Raw genomic sequence first — 17,168 nt, forward strand, 5'->3', positions numbered from 1 at the left:
TTAGTGGGTCTCTCTTTATACTCTTGATCACAATCCCTTGATCTCCCCAATCTGATGGCACACACACACACACACTTTTTCAGAACTAAGATCTATAAACAGGGCTGGAGAGATATCTCAGTCAGTAGAGCATCTGCCTTGCAAACATAAAGACTTGAGTTCGGTTCCCAGAAAAAGTCTGAGGGGCTGGAGAGATGGCTCATTAGTTAAGAGCACTGGTTGCTCTTCCAGCGGACCTGGATTGGAATACCAAAACCCACATGCGTGGCTGACAACTGCCTGTGACTCCAGTTCCAGGAGACCCAGTGTCCTCTTCTGCAGCCACTCCCGCAAGCGGTGCACAGAAATGCATGGAGGTAAAACACCTAGGTACATAAAATAAAGAATTTTTAAATCAGACATGCTGGTGCACACTTGAAGTTTCAGGGCTAGGGGTGTAGAGCCTCACTAGTCAGCCAGCCTAGCCTACAAGTTGAGTTCTGGGCCAGTTCTCAAGTAAATAAAAATGTAAAAAGGTGCATGGCCTGGCTCATGGGAACTCCCAGAATCTGAACCAAGAACCAGGGAGCCTGCATGGGCTTGACCTAGGCTCTCTGCATACATGTGACAGTTGTACATTTGAGCTCTGTGGGAGACTGCTGACAGCGGAAGCTGGGGCTGTCCCTGGTGTTTGGGTTGGTTGGGAACCTATTCCTCTATCTGGATTGATTGCCTTGCCCAGCCCGAATATGGGGGTGGAGGGCAGAGCTTGGCCTTATGGCAACTTGATATGCCATGCTTTGCTGATGCCCATAGGAGGCCTGCCCCTTTCTGGGTGGATATGGAGAAGGGGAGGATTGAGAGTTGGAGGGGAAAGAGAAGGAGGAAGGGAGGAGGGATGGGAGGCTGCAGTCAGGATGTAAAGTAATTTTTTTAAAAGGTGCATTTCAGTCGAGCTTCGCATGACTCCAGGACTGGGGGAGCCTCGCCCTGCGCTGCTGCAGGAGACATGGGAGGAAGTGGTTGAGTGGCGCAGGCCCAGGGTAGAGGCGCGAATTTCCAAGGGCAGATGTCAACCCAGGCCCCTCTGGGGACAGTGCTCTCTGTGCCGCAGCAGCCTCAGTGTCCAAATGTGCACTTCAAGGTGGCATCAAGGGAACAGGAGGAGTTTCGCGTGACTATTAGCAGGGTTGGAGCTTCCAGTTATGGTCAGGATTCTATCCTCTGTTAATCATTGGGCTTGCGTCTTCTGGATACTATCAATGCTGCGTCTTCTGTTGCTGTCAGGGACACACCTCTGGTCATTGTCAATGCTGCGTCTTCTGTTGCTGTCAGGGACACACCTCTGGTCATTGTCAATGCTGCGTCTTCTGTTGCTGTCAGGGACACACCTCTGGTCATTGTCAATGCTGCGTCTTCTGCTGCTGTCAGGGACACACTTTCTGGTTATCGTCAATGCTGCGTCTTCTGTTGCGTCAAGTCTGCATGCTCTGTTTACTGCCAGGGTTGTATTTCTTAGTTACCACTGGGGTTGTGTCTCCCGGTTACCAGTGGAGCTGTATTTCCTGCTGCTGTTGGGATTGTATTTTCTGGTTACCATTGGAGTCACCTCTTCTGGTTACCACCAACGTTACATCTTTCATTGACAATCTTACTGTCCTCCTGGGAGTCAGGGCTGTAAAGTCCCCTACCCAGTCAGGCCATGGTGTCTTGAGAAGTGTTGAGTTCAGGCTCCAAAGGAAAGGAGAAGCCCACGATAGCTCCGACCCCAGCTTCCCGCAGCTGTGCCTGCACCTGCCAGGCAAAGATGGACAGCTGTGCCTTCAGACTGCTCCATGATGAATTATTCTAAAATGTGCTAACTTAACTAAAGCTTACATTTTTTTTCCCTCCAGTTCTCTGGTTTGAGCAGGTCCAAGATTAGATAGCTACCGCCTGAGATTTCTTATGAAGCTGGGAGGCTGAAGCTCCCAGGGCTGCCTGTCCTAGAAATCTCTCAGGGTGTTCTCCTTCACCTGTCTGTGTCTCAGTGTCTCATGCGGCTCTCTGGAGTGGAACATCCCAGAACTACAGCCCAGGGTGCTGAAACCAGGAAAAGAAACTTCCAGGCTCTTGAAATCACATTCAAGACTAGCACACCTCCTCCATGGCATATGTCATTCGGGTCTGCTAAGGCCATTAGAATCTGAGGGACAGAGGTGCAGGTGACATCTGGCCCTGAGGGGGTGGCAGGATATAGGAATAGAAAACTCAGGGCAGTGTTCTTTCAGACAAGCGGGCACCACAGAGAGAAAAAGGAATTCTCTGCCCAGTTGGCTCTGAGAGGAGTCTCTCCCTGCTGCCCTTGGGAGGCCCAGTGATTGGAACAACAAAGTCAAGTCTGAGCAAGTATAATTGTGTAAAATATTAGGGGAGAAAGTTACTGTGCCCTCACCACCCTTGGGCCACAAAGATCAAGCCAAAGGGGAGAGGCTCCCATAGGAGAGACCCATTTGCCAGCACCCCTCAAGTAGAGACTCCACATTATTTTTTTAAAATCTATTAAAATTGGCTATAGCATAAGCCACACAAGAAAATATGAAAAATATAATTTTTATAAATCATATTTTCCCATCATAACACACACACACTCACGTTCATTCACACACTCACGCTGAAGTTTAGTAATGATGGATTAAATTCTACTTTGTAGAAAGCACTTACAAGCTTCAAAACACTCACAAATTACCTTTGGACCCTGTAGAAAATCAAAGCTGCAGATTGCAGGCATCTAGGAAGTAGTGACAACAGAGCACCCAGGGAAACCTTTGCTGTTTCCAAATATCAGGGCCCCAAAGCCCTCCACTGCTGACTGAGAAAAAAAGTGGACACAGATGGCTTAAAACTCAGGGAAGAAACTGAGATTAACCCGCAGAAAACAGACACACAGAGCCAGTTAGTGTAAGAACAAGTTAGCGGAAAGCAAAACAGAATCCGCAGACCTGGAAAGGAGCTCTGCGAAAGTTCTTTGGAAACGTGAGCACCATTGACTGATCTTTACATCAAAATTAATCAATGCACGACCACATTATATTAAGAGTAACAAACGGGGTCTCAACACAGATACGGAGGCTCTTAAGTTTCCTATGTATAAAATATCACACACACATACACACACAAAATCAAAGGTTAGTGATATGATTCTAGCACTTTTAGTTTACTTCAAAATATTTAGATAATTTTCATTAGAAAAAATTTAAAATTTATTGTATTAGTAGATCAAAATAAAATATTAAATTGAGTCCTCAAAGATACTTGATTAAATTTTTAAATATTACTTGTTTGTTTGTTTGTTTCAAGATAGGATCTCATTGTATAGTTCTAGCTGTCCTGGAACTCACTCTGTAGACTAGGCTGGCCTCAAACTCACAGAGATTTCCTGCCTCTGCCTCCTATATGTTGGGATTAAAGACATGTGCCAGTATACACCAGGCTTAAATATTTCTTTTTAAAACATCAATTGAATAGAAAAATATTTAATGTGACTAAAATACCTATAAATATGATTATCTTGCTTTATATTTAAAAAACCTTTATTTTTACATTCTTAGACTCAGAAAACTAGAACTTGAAAGATACTTTTCATAAACTCACAGCCGCTGTGGTTGCTGCGTACGACCAGGCCAGGCAGTGTTCTAGTGCAGGTGGAGAAGGCCACATAGCCTACACCCCCAGCTTGGCAATGCTTGTGTCCATGGCGCCTTAGGGAGGGAGCTGTTCTCTTCAACCCTGCTGGACTGACCAGGCTCTGGTAGGTAACCACATACCTGTGCACACATGGGCAGCACGAACTGGACTCAGGGAGTCATTTAAAAAAATTTAAGGGAAGAGTCCAGTAGAGAGTGCGCAGAGCTCGTGAGCAGGCTAGTCACTAAGGGTATGGATGTAATACATAACATCGCACGTATGAAACTACCACCGAAGAAGAGATTGTGTTTCCTCTGATCATTACATTGAAAGCCGTCCCCTCATAAAACTGTAGTTGAAAGCGTCATTTATTATCCATTTTTCCAGATGAAAGATTGGCAGTAGTATCAAAAGCCATTCGAATGTGTATTGGCTAACTCACTGTGCCTTTCCTGACGGGCGGGTAAATGAAAACACATCTATCATTTACCACGGCCTCTTTGCAGCAGAGATCGTTGGGTTCCTACTGCCTCACAATAAGGAGTTTAATGGCTGCATTATTGCTTCTATGTGAGAGAGGTTGAAATATCAGAGAAGCACAGGACCTGTGCAAGCTGAGTAAGAAATCCCAGCATGAGGCAAGAGGGGTGGGGTGACTCCGGGACCACACCCACAGCTGAGGAGCTGTTGGCTTTGGAGAAAATGAGACTCAGTCCTTCTCAGAGGGGACCTCTGGCCTATTCCCCGGGCATCAGTGGACACCCCACAGCCACGCGCATGTGGGCAGCACTAATTACACTCAGTGGAGGAGGGGGGCACCTGAAGCCAGAAAGGAGAGACCCTGGGGACAGATAAGGGGAGGTAGGGGAAGGGAGGGGGGCAGATATGGTCAAGTAATAGCAAGGAAGTGCAGGGCTGGGTACCTGGTTCAGTGGCAGAGACCCTGCCAAGCATGCCCAAGGTCCTGGGTGCAAGGGACAGAATACAAGAAGGGAGTGTTATTTACTTTTTTACCCAGCCTAATTCGACTATCCTAAACACATGCCGTCCACGGGTGTTTGTGCTTTCTAAGGTGGAAAAGCACGGAGATGATTCTGAATCCTGTTACCTATGTTCCTTCTTGTGTCCTCTTTTTCTTCTTTCCTTCATGTATTTTCCAAGTTTTCATAAATATAGAACTTAGAACTCTGTGATCGGATGAAAGGGGGATTTGTATGAAATAAATCATACCTCGGTAGTAATTACTGACAAATCATATGTGTCTTGCTAAAGATATGCCATCTTATCCCACCCGTTCCTTCGTTTTTCTAGCTTCCTCGTGTTGCCAAACATCTCCCTCAGGCTTTCATCTTGCCCTTAGTTTTGGCATCAAAAGGGCTGATTACAGGGAACGTGCCAGCTCATGTGTCAGCAGAATGAATCAAATAACCAAGAGAGTTGACCTTGGATCCTTTTCCCGGACAGCACATAAAAAGCAGGCTAGGAAAGGAAATGCATTACAGACCAGCCGAGCTGCAGGGAGGGGGAGTGTGGAGCTGGATGTCCACTTCATCCTGACAGCCCACTTTCTCGGGTTCAGGGCTCACGCAATACCTGTACTGTTTATCTCTGTCAGGGAACTGGACCTGTGATGTGAATGTTGTCATGAGAAAAGCCAGAGCATGGTGTCTTCTTTTAAAATGATGGATCAACATTAAAGTGTAGGGTTCAAAGACAGAAAAGAAAGTCGGCCAGAGAGATTCGGAGGAGCCAGCCCCAGCTCATGCTAAGAGCTTGGATATCCTGTAGGTGGGAGACACTGAAAGGCTTACACAGGAAGACAACTGAATGTGTGTGTACACTTATTATATGCACATTTTATATGCTTCTACAGATGTGTGTATGCATGTATATGCATATTTATAGATGGAGATTTACATGGAAATCAGTATATCACGAAAAGGCTGGGAGGGCTGTCTACTACCTGACCTCAGTTTTAGGTGTGCAGTAGTGAGAACAACAAGAGACAGAGGGTTTTAAATGTCCTCTCTGCTTCTCTCTGTCACACAGAAGATGGTACCCCGCCCATCCCAATTCTCACCTCCATTCCTTCTCATCTCAGGGTTGGTTCTACCCACCCACGTTTTACTCCTTGGATGTTCTGACTCCCAGGAGAGAGAATCTTCCAGATCAGGTGCCTACCTCTGGCCCAGTCAATGATGGCAACATCATAGAGAACAGACATGCCTGGTAGGATCCATTTGTTTGTGAGTCGTTGGCTCTGTTTCCACTTCTGAACCATCTACCCTCATGAGGGCAAGATCTTGTGCTTGCTCAGAACAGTCTGAAGCCCTCTGTGATTGATAGACGATACAACCCCTTGGGAAGCAATGCAGTGACTCAGAGCGTGGAGAGAGGTGTCCGTGGGGAGATGCTGCTTTGATGTCATCTCTCCTAAGGTATCCCTAGAGCGCCAACTTCAACAGTTTCATCAATGGACATCAGTGAGCCCATGGGCTTTCATTCTACTCTGAGAACCAGACTTTCTTTACAAGACTGATTTCCCCCAACCCCCATCCCAAACAGCCATCTCCAAACAAACTTTGGAAGGCCAATCCTTTTGTCACTTGTGGAAACCTACAGTCCTCTGTGAGAACTAGACCAGAGAACAGGTATTTGTAGAAGAAACTTGGCTTGCACGGCTCACTTTTTCCAAGATTGCTTTAGTATCCTCTCTGTGAAATCCAATTTCCTTGAATGACCTCTGCTTGTAGGAAACTATTTGGTTTAGTTTGTGGGAGCCATGGCATATTTTTAACCATCTCCGAAGGCCAGCTCCATCTCTGCTGAGCGTGCCTGATAGCCAGATGTTTCCTAACACTCAGCATACATGAGCTCACCCCTGGCACATTTCTCAAACACACTCACCCCAAAGCTCTTCTCCCATCTCCCCAGCATCCCACAGCTCAAACTCAGAACTCAGGGGCCGGCTTGAATCCTCAGAAGAGTTGCCTACGCATGGAAGGTGAAGGCTCCTATGCTGAAATGTCTAATTTCCTAATATTTCAAAAATCTAACAAACAGCTGGAAGATATGCAGTACAAAGGCAGGACTGGACCTAGCCAAGCTAAACAACATGAAAAGATGTGCAAACTGGCTACCCAAAAGAATCCAATTAAACTGCAGGCGGAGGATTCTGCAGCCACCCAGACCTGATGAAATCATCAAGCTCAGGGCTAAGGGCCCTTGGCCACATCTAGCCAGTACAGAAGACCAAGGAAGAGGGGGCCTCAGAGAGGGTGACGTTCCCCAGGTCTCACAGGAAGAGTGTGTTAGGGACAAAGCAAAGACCCCAACAGACCACAGTCCCATACTCCCAGTTCCCTGTCTCCATAACCCCTACAGTTCAAGTGAAACCTTGAATGTGGTCAGCAGGACCCTGCGTCCCAACCACACCATAATTAGACAAAGGGATTTGTTAGGACAATTACCTTTAAAAAAATAATAATTAAGCCTCGGTTCCATCCCCAGCATGACATAAAAACTAAGTGTGGCTGTACATGCTTCTACGGTCTACAGTTCAGAATAGAAACAGAATTATTCTTGGCAATATAGCAAGATCAAGACTAACCTGAGCTACAAGAAATCCGCTGAGGGAGGTGTGGAGAGACCAAAGGGAGCACATAGGATCCTCAGCATGTCACCCCAAGAACAGGGGAGAACCCATGGCAAGATAACTTAAGGATGTCTAGATAGCCCTGTCATCATAGCCTGGACTTCTAAAAAGCAAGCTTATGAGGACTAGATGAACTTTAAGAATCTCCTGCTCAGAGACCCACAGCTATGTAAGGATTGTTTATCAAGTGACTACTTGGACCTTGAGATTTTATTAGAGCCCTGGCTTCAAGGGGAGACCCTGGGCTGCCTGGGAGACATGTGAAACCAGCAGCGAGTACTGTCCATGCCACTGAAAGGTGTCCACAGAGCTGAGGACAAGACAGGCTGGACATCCTGCAGGTAGAGTGAGGTCAACGTCACAGGACCCCATGGCATTGGAGGCTGTGAAGAACTTTGCATTAGAGAGTGAACTGAGCAGACAGACTTACATTCTGGAACAACCTCTCACATCTGTGTGGCGAGTTCACGGACTGCGGCCAAGTGCTACACTGTGTAAAGCTAGCCATTGGTCCTTCGGGAATCTTTTTGCACTTATTATTCGTAGCCAGGATAACAGTAAAAAGAATGCATTCCTGAGCCATGCAGAACTAGGCTTTATTCCCACCCCACCTGTTACTGCCTGTGTGGTTTTGAACAAATTATTTAAATAGGCCTGAGCCCTCCCTTTCATTTCTCCACGTGGAGATAATGATGCCTTGCTCATAGGATTTTGAAGTGCTCATAGACAATGTATGTGGGGATATTTCTGATAACCCTCCCATTATGTTACAAGAGATTGTTACATTTTCCTCTTGGCTTTTTTTGTGTGTATGATACTGAGGATTGAGCCTAAGATCTCATGGGTGCTAGGCAAATGCTCTACCATTCAGTTATATCCCCAGGTCTTCTTAAAATTCTACCAAAGGGGCTGGAGAGGTGGCTCGGTGGTTAAGAGCACTGCTTGCTCTTACAGAGGAGCAACCAAGTTCAAGTCCTAGGACTCGTGTGGTAGCTCACAACCCTCTATGACTCCAGTTCTAGGGGACCTAACAACTTCCAATCTCCAGGTACACACACGGTACACAGGCATATATGCAAGCTAAACACCCGTAACGTATTAGAGCGTGTGCTACTGGTGCATGAAAAAAAATGGCATTCTTATTTCATTAATAAAGAAGGCAAGGTAAACTAAGGTCAAAGTCAGCCTTGGATATGACTCAAACCACCCAGAAACAGTGCTGCAGAGAATTAAACCAAGTTGCAAGGGGCCAGTATCATGAGAGAAAGCTCTGGTCACCATAGCAACCTTTTAAGCAAACACTGGAGATCTACTGGCGTGTACAACACTAAGGACATCTGGTGTTTCTATTATCCCCTCACAAGCGAAAACTAAGAGTGAGAGGGAAAACAAAATGCCCTGCGAACTGATCTTTAGGCCAATTATGCTCCGAGTAGCTCATGTTTGTGCCGGTGCCTCTGGCCCAGGTTTTTAGAACTCTCGGGAGCCAGGCTGCTCTTTGAAGAGCCGGTCTTACTGTAAAGTGCTCCAGGGTACACTGGTGCTGGGTCTGTACCTTTTCTCAGTAAGATAAGTACAAATGTATCGTCTGTCAGCTGCGTGTGCAAAGCACTGTGGGAGGTCCTGCGAGCGGGAGTGACAGCAGTTATGTAGCAACAGGGAGGCGGGGGGGGGGGGGGCACTGAGGCTTCTTCCATCCCCGCCTGACTGCGTTTCACTTACTCCCTGTTTACTAATTTTATCACAGAAGCCTTGAGTGGCGTGCAGCTCAGTCCTGAACCTGGAGTCAGACCTACATCCAGCTGCATGTCTTCACAGGCGAGGCCGTGTCTGCCTGTGACATCTGTTTCCCCGGCAGCAGAGGGCAGCACTAAATTCAGCTATTTCCCAAGTGTGCTACACCACACCGTTCTAGACCCTTCCCTGAGGGTGGCTGAAGCACACCCACAGTGCCTGTAAGCAGCCGGTGTTCTCCAGAGCCCCAGTCCACATCACGGATTTGGACTTCCAGCATGGGCTCTGAGCAGACATTGGTGGAGGGCCAGGAGCTCCCAAGCCTGCAGACAGAACCTGCAGACGTGGCCTTCTGGACTAATTGGCCCAGAGACAACTATACAGTCCAAAGGCAGAGGGGTCCTCTCCTAAGCTCCAGCTTCCCAGAATCTCCATCTTTAAAGGGACCATGGTTCCTGAAGCTATTAGTACACATTAGGTGTCTAGGAAGGAAGGCAGAGAAGGTGGCTCCGGAGAGCCCTACTCTGGGTTTCACTGTGGGACTTTATGGCAGACAGTCATAGCACTTGAGGGAAAGAGCCCTATACAATGTCGTTAGAAAACTGTAACAGGGCTCAGCTTCACTCAACTCTGAGAGAGTGGCCTGGCCAGTGGAGACTACAGTTGCCGTGTGTACCCTTAAAGCTGGCCAGAGCTGGGCGCTCTGGGAGGGGAAGTGAGAAGACGCCAGGTGGATGCTGGAGTTAGTGGAGCCCCAAGAAAGCTTGAACCTGGCTTCACCTTGTGATGGACCCACACCAAGGACTTGGGTGCCAGCACCTGTGTAGGACATCATAATTCCTAAACAGATAGAGTCTGGTCAGGTCCGGCCCTTTCTGAGCCGGACACTCTGGCTAGCATGATGTCTTGGAAAGGAATTTCCAGACTATTGCTAATGCTCCCAAAGCCTCTGCTTTTTCCATGTGACTTCAGACAACTCCATTCTGACTGTGACTCTCCAGACCTTCCATGCAAAGCATCCTGGGAGGTTTCTTGTAGAAAAGCAGAGTGTCTCCTCTTGTCATGAAAGGCTAAGCAGTTACAGATAAAACAGGCTACGTAGTCTGCAGGCTACGATGTGGCTAAGGACAGTAACTAGAAAAATACCCAAGAAAGCAAATAAAGAGTGGGGGTCAGAGTTTCCCGGGAAGATGGATGTCTGACGTGAAGGATGGGGCACACAGGAGAGGAAAGGGTCTTATCTCCCATCCCCCACAAGCTTGCAGCTTCCTGATCCATCACAGGCCAGGTCTCAGGATGCTCTCTCTCTCTCTCTCTCTCTCTCTCTCTCTCTCACACACACACACACACACACACACACACACACACACACTTGTTCCTTAAATTCTACAGCCTGCCCCCTGAATTCCCCTTCTGGCCCTTTCCTAGGGTCTAATGTGGGGAGCTGGGGGCCACAGATGCCCCATGGGCCTGGGAAGCCAAGGGAGGCCAGGAACACACAGGGTGGCCATCTCCTGGCCTGGTTGGCAGTGTGGGAGGAGTTTATCAGGGAGTTCACACAGATGGTAACATGCATAAGAGACCCTGCCATGGGGCAAGTGTGGGGCCGGGTGCCTGGTTAAAGAAGGCGGCGGTCACAGCCGAAGATGAGCTGCTTCAGGCCTGTGATCTCCAGAGTCTGGGGGAAGGACAGGGGTCTCTCAGCATTGTCCTATTAAGTCCCTAGGAAGACACACATGAAAAAAGAAGCCAAGTTTGGGAGACAGACACACTCATCAATGAAATGTCTTTGCTGAATTTCTTACAAGGACAGGTCTAAAAAGAGTCCTGTGACCAGACACACCCCCCTCAAAAAAAAAGCATTCTGGTGTGAAGGGCCAGGGAAAGGTTCTTGTTTCTCAACCTCAACTTCTTTCCAGGGAAGGGAATGCTGGGCACACCCTACTGGCAAGGCTAAAAGTAAATGTGACACCCTCCATAACGCTATGGTCCAGCTAATGCCAGCCATCTTCCCTCTCTCCCCACCCAAGAAGGTCAGAGACTATAAGGGAAAGGGACTGGAGCAGTCTGAGACCCAGCTGGACCAGGAAGGGAAAGGATTCAAAGAGACCAGTGACTAATGTATTGTCAGGTGGCCAGGTCAGTGGCATCATGGTGGTGGTCCACGGTGCTTAGCACCAGGTCGCCAGGTCAGAGGCAGCATGGTGACGGTCCACTGTTCTGAGCATCCATTCATGTTCCTCCTCTGATTCTCTTCCAGGGGCGCTGCATCAACTTTACCAGAGTGAAGAACACTCAGGCCGCCAAGTACCCCCTCAACAATGCCTACCACCCCAGCTCCCCACCTCCTGCTCCTATCTACACACCCCCACCCCCTGCTCCCCACTGCCCTCCTCCAGCCCCCAGTGCCCCCACTCCTCCCATCCCCTCCCCACCTTCCACCCTCCCCCCTCCTCCTCAGGCCCCGCCCCCTAACAGGGCACCACCCCCCTCCCGACCTCCTCCAAGACCTTCTGTCTAGAACCCAAAGTCTGTGCTCTGGGCTGCCTGAGAAACTCCCGGAGGAGGTTCCTCTATTAGAAAGATCTTCCCAGCCCAAGGTGGTGAGCGGTAACTGACCTGGCACGATTTCAAAGCAAGTCGTGATGGGCAGAACAAAATGGAAATTTTGAACTGCCTGAAGACGGACAATGAGACAATTGCAGTCACATTTCTAGCCTGTGACCCCTCACCTCTAGAAGAAGGTTCCAGGGATGGCTACACTGCCAAGATGCTCTCAACCAGATCATGTCCCATGGAGACCAGGAAGAAAGTAATTTCTGAGAACAGAATACAGCATTGGATAAGAAATAACCTGGTTGAGATTCTGAATGCCACCTTCCTCCATGACTTGACTCTTGACCCTTGGACTGGGAACCAGGCCATCTTTACCCCTGGGCACTGGCCAGCAACTCTGAAAAGGTGTGGTGTCCCCAGGGTGCATCAAGCAGGTATTCACCGGGGATCTGCGGGATGTCTTGTATAAGAACACATGCTCTATTCTCCTTCCCAAACCCCCCAGTTTCCGGTGAGGAGGGAAGCAGTCTTGGCGGTGGGAAAGGTGTGTTGCCATGCTGAGACGTTAATGGAGCCAGTCCTTAGCACCGATGAGCAAGTCTTGATGGGAGCATCCAGCTGGTACATCTAGAGGTGGCTGGCTTCAGCCAGGCTCAGTACCTAAACCACCAAGCCCTATCATTGTCAGAGGCAACCTGCTAACAATTTGCCTTATACATAGAGGTTTGGCCTTGGCATAGGTCAGAGGTGATCACATGGCACCTTCCACATGAGGTCACAAGGTCCTCTGTCTTCAGTACACCGGAGATTTCGAGAGACAGTAGTCCTGACCTGATAAGAAAACTATTCCCCGTTGATTCACTCGGAAACAAGCCATTGTGTATAGAAGCAGGTGTGTTTCTCCTTGGCCCTTCAATCTATTCACAAATATTAGCAGTTGTTGAAATACACCCTGTGTGTAACAAGAAAAGCCCTGCCTGAAGCTGCCACCACATTCCTCCACATCTGCCGCCTGATCAGTGAGCCCTGTAACCTCACATGAATCCTGGGCATTGTCACCCAACCATGAAAACAGAGGTCATTGTCAAAGGCAGTATGCAGCCCCTCCAAAACCATGCTCCTACCCTCAGTTTTCCATGGGTCCTGAAATTCCCGTCTCAGGCACCCAAAACTATAAACTCTTCGCTGGAACAAAAAATTGAAAATAAATAGCAAATAAATAGGTTTAGGGACTGTGTCTGTGTCTGCGGCCCACAAAGACCTTAAGAATGAGTTAGCCTCCTTCCTTCTGCTTGTTTAGAGCAGAGGCGTCAGATGTGGTGCGTTCAGTAGGCGCAATTCCTGTTCCCCAGGCCGACATTCCTAATTAGCCTCAGGACTACTTCTCAGTTTAGCCCAATGATATTTTGCCACAATACTTCAAACCGCAGCTCTAATGGCCTGTCAGTCATTACTTAGAATTGACAGAGATAAACACTATTTGCAATCCCCACCTTAGAGAAGCAGAGGAGAATGGGGGAGCTACCGGCATGAAAGGTATTGTCTGGGGAGAATCGACCTAGGGGTGCCTAAGTCCATGACCCATGATGGCCCATCTGCAGTGCCAACACCAAATTGACACTTTTGTACCCCAGACATGGCCTCGCCATGACCTGCTTTTCAGGACTTAGGGACGTGACCTCCCTTACTCTTACTGTGCCCTGCACTTGCCACTTGTAGAACAAAGCTTCTTTAGTGCAAGTCCCTCATTAAACAAGGGTGGTGGCATTGCTGGGCCCCAGACACCCATTCCCAGGAGAATGGGCTCCCCAGGCTCACAGCATGCAAATGATGAGCCCCCTCCCCCTTGGCTACTGTTTTGACTGCTGGCAGTACAAAACGGCCCCCCACACACACACCACGACTGCACATTTGTGTGGCCATAAGAAAGTCTGAACCAAGATGCTGGCGTTGCTGTTCAACAAAAGTGGGCTCCAGGGAAGGCAGCAGGCTCCCAAGAGCAGGCCACCCTGTGCCCCGTACGGTTTCCCAAGAGGCCATAGTAAAGTGTCTGAGGAATAAGGAATGTTGGTACATGGTGATTCTGAGAAGAATTTGCACGGTTTGACCTTAGAATTGACTCAGTATGTCTTCCCTGGTCATTCAGAATTATGATTAGAAGTTTCTAGAAACTGGACAAGGTTACTACCTTTCATAGTAGGCTACTCTGGGCAGGAAAGTCTACCTGGTTTACAAAGTCCATTGGTTCTATGTCATTCCCAGGAGATGGTGGTTCTAATTAGGAAACCGTGTGTGTTATTTGTTTGACCCCTTGTTATTGTCCTTATGGAGTTTTTTTTTATATAAAAGCCAAATTTTGTTGTATATATTCATATTCCACGTGACAGATGGAAGCACGTCCTATAGGTGTGAATAAAAAGAACAGTTGTAGTAAATTATTAAAGCCAGTGATGTTTCACGGCAGGTTACTCTCCAAGCTGTGCTTGTTGATTTCCCACGACCATACCGCTTTAATGTACCAATAGTTACTGAACCGACGACACCCTCATTTACACAACATCAATGACAGCCTTGCTGAGAACTGCAGTCAGTCCCTCTGCTGACAGCTCGCTCACAAACAGGGTCCTCCCAGGCACCAGGGACAAAGCTATCAATAAACCAATGGAAAGTCTTGACTCTCAGCCAGGGAGGGGGGGTCTCACTAGGACCCTTAGGAGGAGCAGACATGATCTTCACTTGCCACCTGTACACAATGCGGTGGTGGGAAGTCCATCAAAGGATGAGTGTAAGATACTGACCAACAGTTCAGGAGCAGAAGGAATTCATGCTGTGTAAAAGGGTGGAATTCGTTTGCAAACCCTAGCAAGCCTGTTCGTACTCACCAAGAGGAAGGGAAGGGAGCAGCATTCTGGCCAGCTGTCATCTTAGCTGAGTCTGGCTACACTATCATGCTTGGAGAACTGATTTCAAAGCATTAGAATATGATTTCTGGATGCACATAACATTAGACTCTTCTTTTTTCTATGATAATTTAGTTATGGATGTTCAGCACCTCCGAGTCGTTGTTATGAAAGACCTATCATCACTGTACCGTGCTGTAGGAGACTAGGCTGAACCTGTACAATGGTATACCCTGGAAGTTGCTTTTTTAAAAGAATAATAATAAATACCTAAAACCAGCTCTTTTCCTTTTTATTTGTGTGCTTGTCATTAAAATAAAGTACACGCTTTTGTCAAGTGCTAACCAAGGGGGTCATAAGGAAATAGCTGGCAGGCTGGTGAGAGGGCTCAGCTGGCAAAGGAGCTTGCTGCCAAGCCTGACAACCTAAGTTGGATTCCCGGAACACACATGCTGGAAGGAGAGAACCACTCCTAAGAGTTGATGTCCTCTGACCTCCACAGGCACACTGAAGCACACAAGCACCCGCATACACGCACACACAGGCACACTGAAGCAACACAAGCACCCATATACACGCACACACAGGCACACTGAAGCACACAGCACCCGCATACATGCATACACAGGCACACTGAAGCACACAGCACCCGCATACACGCACACACAGGCACACTGAAGCACACAAGCACCCGCATACACGCACACACAGGCACACTGAAGCACACAAACACCCGCATACACGCACACACAGGCACACTGAAGCACACAAGCACCCGCATACACGCACACACAGGCACACTGAAGCACACAAGCACCCGCATACACGCACACACAGGCACACTGAAGCACACAGCACCCGCATACACGCACACACAGGCACACTGAAGCACACAAGCACCCGCATACACGCACACACAGGCACACTGAAGCACACAAGCACCCGCATACACGCACACACACACAGGCACAAAATAAATGTAGAATAATTAAACAGAGTAGCCATCATTCTGAACACTGAAACACATTCTTCTTCAAATTATTTTCTATCCCTTAAAAATCTTTACTGCTTTCTTTAGCTCTAAGATTTAAAATGGTCCTCATTTCTAGTAATAATTTTCTAATTTATTTTTTAATTAATTTATTTTTATTGAAAAAATTTCCGCCTCCTCCCCGCCTCCCATTTCCCTCCCCCTCCTCCCACTCCTCTCCCCCTTCCCCCACTCCTCTCCCCCTCCCCCCACTCCTTTCCCCCTCCCTCTCCAGTCTGAAGGGCAGTCAGGGTTCCCTGCCCTGTGGGAAGTCCAAGGTCCTCCCCCCTTCATCCAGGTTCAGGAAGGTGAGCATCCAAACAGGCTAGGCTTCCACAAGGCCAATTCATGCAGTAGGATCAAAACCCAGTGCCATTGTGCTTGGCTTCTCATCAACCCTCATTGTCTGCCATGTTCACAGAGTCCAGTTTTATCCCATGCTTATTCAGTCCCACTCCAGCTGGCCTTGGTGAGCTCCCAATAGATCAGCCCCACTGTCACAGTGGGTAGGTGGGTGCACCCCTCGTGGTCCTGACTTCCTTGCTCATGTTCTCCCTCCTTCTGTTCCTCGTTTGGACCTTGGGAGCTCAGTCCAGTGCTCCAATGTGGGTCTTTATCTCTATCTCCATCCATCGTCAGATGAAGGTTCTAAGGTGATATGCAAGATATTCATCAGTATGGCTATAGGATAGGGTCATTTCAGGTTCCCTCTCCTCAGTTGCCCAAGGAACTAACTGGGGACATCTCCCTGGACACCTGCGAGCCCCTCTAGAGTCAAGTCTCTTGACAACCCTAAGATGGCTCCCTTAATTAGGATATATACTTTCCTGTTCCCATATCCACCCTTCCTTTATCCTACCATCCCATTCCCCTAAGCTCCTCCCATCCTCCCCTACTCACTTTTCTCTCCCCATTTCCTCTTACCCCCATCCCACCCCACCCCCAAGTTCCCAATTTTTGCCCAGCAATCTTGTCTACTTTCCATATCCAGGCGGATGACTATATGTTTTTCTTTGGGTTCACCTTATTTAGCTTCTCTAGGATCACAAATTATAGGCTCAATGTCTTTTATTTATGGCTAGAAACCAATTATGAGTGAGTACATCCCATGTTCATCTTTTTGGGTCTGGATTACCTCACTCAGGATAGTGTTTTCTATTTCCATCCATTTGCATGCAAAATTCAAGATGTCATTGTTTTTTATCGCTGAGTAGTACTCTAATATGTATATATTCCACGCTTTCTTCATCCATTCTTCCATTGAAGGGCATCTAGGTTGTTTCCAAGTTCTGGCTATTACAAACAATGCTGCTATGAAAATAGTTGAACAAATGCTTTTGTAATATGATAGGGCATCTCTTGGGTATATTCCCAAGAGTGGTATTGCTGGGTCTTGGGGTAGGGTTGATCCCAAATTTCCTGAGAAATCGCCACACTGATTTCCAAAGTGGTTGCACAAGTTTGCATTTCCACCAGCAATGGATGAGTGTACCCCTTACTCCACAACCTCTCCAGCAAAAGCTATCATTGGTGTTTTTGATTTTAGCCATTCTGACAGGTATAAGATGGTATCTCAAAGTTGTTTTGATTTGCATTTCCCTGATCGCTAAGGAGGTTGAGCATGACCTTAAGTGTCTTTTGGCCATTT

At 47.8% G+C, this 17,168-nt stretch overlaps 1 protein-coding gene across 1 annotated transcript in view; it reads left to right on the forward strand.

The window, feature by feature from the left end:
* The window catches only part of Antxr1 (ANTXR cell adhesion molecule 1), a 197,312-nt gene extending 182,549 nt beyond the window's left edge, over positions 1-14,763 (forward strand). Inside the window, exon 18 of the mRNA XM_057766193.1 lies at positions 11,295-14,763. Coding sequence (XP_057622176.1) covers positions 11,295-11,555 — 261 coding nt within the window. The 3' untranslated portion in view covers positions 11,556-14,763. The remainder of the gene's footprint in view (positions 1-11,294) is intronic.
* The last annotated feature ends 2,405 nt before the right edge of the window (positions 14,764-17,168 follow it).

This window comes from Chionomys nivalis, chromosome 1 (genome assembly GCF_950005125.1).
Source record: "Chionomys nivalis chromosome 1, mChiNiv1.1, whole genome shotgun sequence".
NCBI lineage: Eukaryota > Metazoa > Chordata > Mammalia > Rodentia > Cricetidae > Chionomys > Chionomys nivalis.